This window comes from Anopheles cruzii, unplaced genomic scaffold (genome assembly GCF_943734635.1).
Source record: "Anopheles cruzii unplaced genomic scaffold, idAnoCruzAS_RS32_06 scaffold00709_ctg1, whole genome shotgun sequence".
Lineage (NCBI taxonomy): Eukaryota > Metazoa > Arthropoda > Insecta > Diptera > Culicidae > Anopheles > Anopheles cruzii.
The window spans coordinates 2,648-9,862 of record NW_026454298.1 but is presented as its reverse complement, the minus strand read 5'-3'; the positions used below and the strand labels follow the sequence as shown (position 1 = coordinate 9,862).

Below are 7,215 nucleotides of genomic sequence, written 5' to 3'. Positions count from 1 at the left end.
GCCTTCATAATAAAAAGGTCCCGCGAAGGGAGGATGTCAATTAAAAGCGCCAACGAACAGCTCTGACAATCACGGAATGGCTCCCTCTCCCCCCAAACGATCACGGACTAGTGATCCTCGGAACTATTCCGCGCTCATTGGGTATGCATCGCGCGTGCATTCAAATTCCGATTCCGATTAACCCTCGCGCGTCCAATGTAAACAAGTTTTTATTTATTTCTTATCAATCCCACGACGAATATCGGTCCGCCGCCCCCCGTTGACCAAGTTACTTTGGCTCTCCGTTTACGGACCGTGGCCGTGAGAAATGGCGAAGAAATGGAGTCGTCCTTCGGGCAAAGTTGTCATGAACTATGGATTCACCCACGCACCAACTCCGGTCCGGTCGAATATTTTTTTTTTTTTTCACAAAACGCATCCTGACAAGATCGCGCTTCTTTCCTTTTCCAGCAATCACCAACGCACTCACCACAAGAATTCAATTTGGACACGAGTCTCCCTGCACCAGGCACAGCCGACTAATCGAATCACAAACCGTGCAGCATAACAAACCTGACCATGAACTCCATGATCGTTTGGGTCTGTGAATGATGCGCACTGATCTTCAACATCGCTGTACATCTTAATACCAGCCAGGGCTCGTGGCTGGTGCCGTCATCGTGCCACCGCGTTGGCCCAAGCCTGGTGGGCTGGCGCACTCGCGTAACATTGACCCGCTTTTACTCTCGCCGCGAGACGATCGAACGTAGCTGCAAATTTCGTTACGGGCCGTTTCACATCGCGCGGCTGTTTGCGGTGGTGGTGGCCCGTCAACCTTTGGACAAGCCACCGAGAAGCTGATTTTTACCCCTCACAATTATTGCCTTTTAGTGTGTCCCGATCAGGAGCAGGTGATGCTGTTTTTTTTGTTATTTCCCGCCACCATTTGGTGTGGTGGTTGATCGCTTACGTACGTCATCGGCGTAAGCGATTTGTAGGTCAATCGGTTAGGCGCAAAAAACGAAACGAAATCATACCGAAACAGACCCCCGGGCCGAAATGTCCATACCCGTCCGTGTATTGCATAATGAATAGCCGACGGACCTTCCGGAGGCTTGGCACCTTCGTTGCAGCGGCGTGCAGTTGCAAGCCAGCCCCGACTGACTGCAACCTAGCTCTCTGCCAGTGATGAATGTAAATTAGCATTCGCATTCGAGATAATGCCACAAACAGCCCGGTGAACCGGCGTACGATTGAAACGAAGGTGCTGTTGGAAAAATCAATACGGCCAGACTGGTGACATTTTCACAGTACGAAACGCACGCTGCGGAGCCGTTTTCACGGTTTTCAGAGCTAGCTGGTGCTGGGGTGACCATGGTGGTGCTTATGTTTACGTTTTTTTGTTTAACGTTACATACAGAAAACATACCAACCAAAAAAATAACATTTGTTCGCTTGGTCACCCTGGCATTGGCCTTTTTGGTGCGGGACCCTGGACCGAATTGGGCCTCTGGCTGTTTTTGGCGCTACCACAACGTGCAAGGTAATCAAAAATTAATTCCGCCTCTGCTTATAGAGCGCACTCCAGGGTCCCACTAAGCGGCCACCGACGAACCGTTTTCCATTAGGCAGAAGACAACCATCTAACAATCTCCGTCTGAGGTGGGGAGTGAGCGTAGCGGAATTCCCTCAATAAAGGAAACGTTAGCTACTTCTGCCGCATGAAGCTTCCTCCATTATGTTGCACCCTTTGGACGTTCCACTCGTCGGAATCTCCCTTTCGCTGGCATGCGACAATGTGCAGAAACAAAATTCTATCAGACACCAACCGTGGGCGGGGTGGCGAAGAAAAACTAAAACACCGACCGACTACCGTTATCGTGACACACAGACATATGAAAGTGGCACGTGTTTGCCGAGAACCGATACCAGAAGTCCCTTTTCGCGGCATAGGTAGGAGCGTACACGAAAAAATGTAGAAATGCGCCAAACATTGTGATGCGGGACGCGTTTCGCGCAGAGATATCTTCCTCGACCGTGGTGCGATTGCGTACGGGTTGATAGGGAAAACATACGTGCAACGTGTCCGTTGTCCTGCCTTCGCCTGGTTATGGCACTCACCTTTTTGTTTGTAAATGTTGTAAAACGATACTGGCAGCTTATCAGAAGTTGAAGTATTTACATGTTTTCATCACTTTTTCTCCCTCTATCTCTTCATTCCTCCTCAGCCCGTGCGATATCCGCGATCAATATTTTTCATCATCAGCAACGAGTTCAGCGAGAGGTTCAACTACTATGGCATGCGAAGTGAGTAACCTAGCCACCGAGCCAGTGCTGCAGTAAGCCACTAACAAACCTCTTTCGATCGTTGCAGCCGTGTTGGCCCTCTACCTTACGCAGCGGTTGGCCTACAGCGCGGACACAGCCACCGTGATCTATCACATCTTCACCAGCCTGGCGTACTTCTTCCCGATGATGGGCGCCATTCTGGCCGACAGCTGGCTCGGCAAGTTTAAGACCATCCTCTACCTGTCGATCGTGTACTGCGCCGGAAGCACGCTGATCGCCCTCGGTGCCATCCCTCCGCTGCAACTTCCCGCGACGTGAGCTCACCCGGAACCACTGACCCCCTGGTGGCGGCATGCTAATCGATTCCTCTTTCCCCTCCGCCCGCTCCAGCTCAATGACCGTGCTGGGGCTACTGTTCATAGCAGTCGGTTCCGGTGGCATCAAACCGTGCGTGTCCGCGTTCGGTGGCGATCAGTTCAAGCTTCCCGAGCAGGCCGCGCAGTTGGCCAAGTTTTTCTCGCTCTTCTACTTCGCCATCAATGCGGGATCGCTGATCTCCACCACGCTGACACCGATCCTGCGCGAAGACGTCCACTGCTTCGGCGATGCGAACTGCTTCTCGCTGGCCTTCGGTGTACCGGCCGCGCTGATGATCCTGTCGATCGCGATCTTTGTGTGCGGACGTGCGATGTACACGATCAAAAAACCGTCCGGCAACATGATCGTGCTGGTTTTCAAGTGCATCACCAATGCGCTGTCGGTGCGGTCGGAGGAGAAGACCTCGGCTAGCCCGCGCGAGCACTGGTTGGACTACGCTGAAGCGAAGTACGGCAAGGGAATCGTGGGCGACATTAAGTCGCTGCTGAAAATTCTCATCCTCTACATACCGCTGCCCGTCTTCTGGGCGCTGTTCGATCAGCAAGGCTCCCGGTGGACGTTCCAGGCGACGCGCATGAACGGAGAGCTGGGCGGTTTCACCATCAAGCCCGACCAGATGCAGGTCATCAATCCGCTGCTCATCCTAGCGTTCATCCCGGTGTTCGAGAGCGTAGTCTATCCGGGGTTATCAAAGATTGGCATTCGTCGGCCACTGCAGAAACTCTCCTTCGGTGGAGTGTTGGCCGGTGCCGCCTTCGTACTGTCCGGGTTCGTTGAGATCGCTCTCGATCGCACCAATGCCGTATTGCCGGCACCACACGAAGCCCAGCTCCGCGTTTTCAATGGACTACCGTGCGACTATCGGTTCCACAGCGACATGCAGAATCTGACCAGCTTTAGCGTGCCCTCGCGAGGTGTCTTCGAGGCGCTCCACCTCCAGCCAGGAACCATCGCCTCCAACGTGACGTTTCAGTTTCGGGCCGAAACGGGTGAAATCAGTTGTGTGCGACAAAATGCGAGCGAAGTGAGCGGTGCATTCCGGTTGCAACCGGGTCAAGCGACCAGCTACTTCCTCGGGTGGAAGGGTGGCCAAATCGAGGTGCTAGAGTTTGCCGATACGGCCGAAAAGGACCGAAATGGGATGCCCCGCGTTCGGCTGCTGGCTAATGTAAAAACGGCCAAGTATGTGGTACTGCGCCACGCCACAATCGGTGATCTCAGCTACAACATGTCGCTCAATCAGCACGATCCGCTCACCGTCAGCGATGGAGAGTACGGTGTTTATGTCGGGAATCGTCAAATCTCCACCGTGAAGCTAGGTGTCGGAGGCGTCTACACGCTGCTACTGGATGAAGTTTTGGAGAACGAATTCGTGAGTATTTTCTTGAGATTCGCTTGGCGAATTTTCAGTGAATCGAGCTCGAACTCATTTTGATCGGGTTATCGTTCGTTTCAGAATCTTCAAAAACACACGATCACTCCGTCTAACTCGGTCCACATGCTCTGGCTGGTGCCGCAGTACGTCGTCATTACTGCCGGTGAGGTGATGTTCTCGATTACCGGTCTAGAGTTTTCGTACTCGCAGGCACCGGAAAGCATGAAATCGGTCATCCAGGCATTCTGGCTGCTCACGGTCGCCATCGGCAACATGCTGGTGGTGTTTATCGCCGAGGCCAAGTTCGTCCAGTCACAGGCGCTCGAGTTTTTCCTGTTCGCCGCGCTCATGTTCCTCGACATGGGACTCTTTATGGTGCTGGCAATGCGCTACCGTTACTCGGACCCGCCGGTCGAGTCCATCGAGGTGGAAGAGAGCGGCAAAAAGGATCCACTGGACATGCCGCCGTGTGCCATGCCGGAAAAGGCGGGCACAACAACGTACACCAACGAAGCATTCCGGGAAGACTGAATGGGCGGCCGGGGCCCCTAGGAAACTGTTCAGAAATGAACCATCCTTTCTGTATTTCCATTCTCGCAACACACACCGTGGTACGATGTATCTACGATGTGCGGATCGTAGGAAGCGTGTTGATCAGTTCGTGGATCGGCGATCAATTGTTAAGATGTATTATTTTTTCCCCCGCCCGTCGCTTTACTGGCGCTGTAAGATAATATATATTTTTGTAATAAATAGTTTTTCGTGATAAAAGGTCTTTTTTGTGTTTAAAAGGGACAAAATCGTGCTAATCGATGCGCCGAATCGAACTGTTTATTTTTGTTGGCAACGGAAAGAGAGAATGATTTCAAACGAAACGTACGCAGCCAGCACACAAAGACCATATTTCCAGTGTTTCCATATTTCATGTTTCGTGAGACTTACGTCCGTGCGCTTATAAGAGGGTATGGACGTAAGACAAGGGTGTAGCCGAAATAGCTCAGTTGGGAGAGCGTTAGACTGAAGATCTAAAGGTCCCCGGTTCAATCCCGGGTTTCGGCAAATGAAAGATTTTTTTTCGTGGTGCTTATCGCATTTTTTAACAACCTTTTTCCAATAGACTTATTGTTATGTTTTCGCAAAGAATGTTGTCTTATGAAAGTTCCAGCGTTTTTAAGACACACAAGACAATGACTATTACTCCGAGAAGACGAAGTATTGTGTCCGTAAAGAAAACTGGGGGACCACACGAAGCGTAAAACCTTGCGTAAAATTAGTTTATATTGTCAAATAGTTTATGTTTCGTGTGGGAGGCTCAAAATATAAAAAAGTGGTTACCGAAATGTCACACATATTAGGCCACGCGTCCAGGTTGACCACGAAAGTTCTGTGAGGAGCTTGGTGAGCGTCAAAAGCGGCGCAGATTAAGTGAAATTGAAAATGCGTTTAAACTCAAAATGCGACTAACTGACTTTTTGTTTTTGAATGGCAATGTAATGTTGAATGTTGAATGTAACTTAATGTGTTTTTTCAACGTGAGCCAATTGCCATAGCTAGATCGTGGTGGAAAATGGACAAAGTTGAAAGCATCCTTATTTATTTATTTCAGCAGTTGCTTATCTCGGTAAGTAAATTTAAGCATCGTGAAACATTTCTCGATAAATATTTACTTATAAACAGTGAAAGTGCACCGCATTTGTTTACATTTTTAGCCATTGAATGCAGCAACGCAACGATAGCGATCCAATTCGAATTCAAAGTCAGGTTCAAAGTAAGGATGGGTCTGTCAGAAAATCAGAGAAAAAAATGGCAAATGTCAAAAATTCGCGAGAATAGGTTAACGGTTCGATTGCTAGAGATAAGGTAAAAACAGCAGTTCTTCGCGAGTCCGGTCAGAGTCTTTCGCCTTTTCACAGTTCACAGTGAATTTCAAGCTCAAAGTCTATAAAAAAGATAATAACAAGTTCACAGTGCTTCGAGTCCGGCCTTTTCGAGCCCTCAACATTCAATTGTAGACGCTGCTGTTTCTCTCTCTCGCCCCGCTCTCCGCTCTTCGTTTCGTGTTCGGGATTTTCGTAGGTTGACTCGGATTTGTTCGGGATTTTCGTATGTTGACTCGGGTGTTAGGTTCGTCATCGAAGTTTGGTTCGTAGTGTCTTAGTTAGGTTCAAAAATCGGTCGAATTCATAAAAAAACATTCAACATTTTGACGTTTCGTGTTTTGATATTTCGTGTAGGACAAATTAGCAAAAACCCATTGGTACATTAAGATGAAAGAAGCTTCAAGCTCAAAATCTCTATGATAAAGATAATAACAACAACAAAAATTAAGCGTGCGGGTTCGTAATTCGTAATTCGTCGTTCGGTTTTGAATGTGTTGAGGGCGATTTAAAAACGGTGTATTCAGAACCATTTCACGGTAAAGGTATACGCGTGTTTTCGGTTAAAGTATTCGGACGTGTTTTCCGGTTCAGATTATCTATTTATGGAAAAGCACAATAGTGTGGTGTGTGGTTGACCGATTGTTGGTGGTGAAGCAAAATCTGCCCCATTAGCTTTTCCGTCCGGCACCGTTAGTACACCTGTTACGGGTGCGTTTTCGTTCACCGCGGTGCTGTTGCTCCGGTTCACGCTCCGGCGTTGTGTGGCGCGACCTTTAACCCTTCCGAAGGACGGCCAACGGTTCCGCCACGGGGCAGCGCTCTTCTTCGGCCACTTTCTTGGGGTGGAATCTAAAAATATTTTTTCCTCGCGGCCGTCGTCGTTGAACCACCCACCGTTGTTTAGGGCGCTTGTGACGTGGAGCGGAGTGAATAGTGAATTGTTGTTTCCGCCGATCGTGTGGCGCTTCTGCCCACCTGGGTACACCTGGGGTGGCCAGGGGACGTCGAATTAACATGTCGAACAACTGACCGGCGGCATCATTACGTTGCAATCCGTTGTTGGCCATTACCGTATCAAACCGGCGCGCCTCGTATCTGATCCCAATATCTACGACACCCTTTTCTTCCCCTGCCGACCGACCGCAGGGCCCCGAGGGCATGAAGATTTACGTACCGCCCAGCGTGTGTGTGTGTGCCAGTGTGAAAATTGTGATCGGTGCCGCCGATAAGCCCCGTGGGCTCGGACTCTTCGTCGTCGTACAACTATAATTAAAACCAGTTGCAAGCCCGCCGACGACGTCGTCCGGTCCGGTG

The 7,215-nt window shown here is 50.0% G+C and overlaps 1 protein-coding gene and 1 non-coding gene across 2 annotated transcripts; both read left to right on the top strand.

Moving 5' to 3' along the window:
- Window positions 1-2,207: 2,207 nt before the first annotated feature.
- Window positions 2,208-4,664, top strand: LOC128276189 (peptide transporter family 1-like; the record flags this gene model as incomplete). The annotated part of the gene is made up of 4 exons (XM_053014655.1): window positions 2,208-2,286; window positions 2,354-2,582; window positions 2,659-4,018; window positions 4,103-4,664. Coding segments are annotated over 4 exons (2,118 nt in total), but the record flags the coding sequence as incomplete, so codon positions are not given.
- Window positions 4,665-5,007: 343 nt separating this feature from the next.
- Trnaf-gaa (transfer RNA phenylalanine (anticodon GAA)) lies at window positions 5,008-5,080 on the top strand. The gene has a single exon. It is a non-coding gene; the product is annotated as a tRNA-Phe (tRNA).
- Window positions 5,081-7,215: the final 2,135 nt, after the last annotated feature.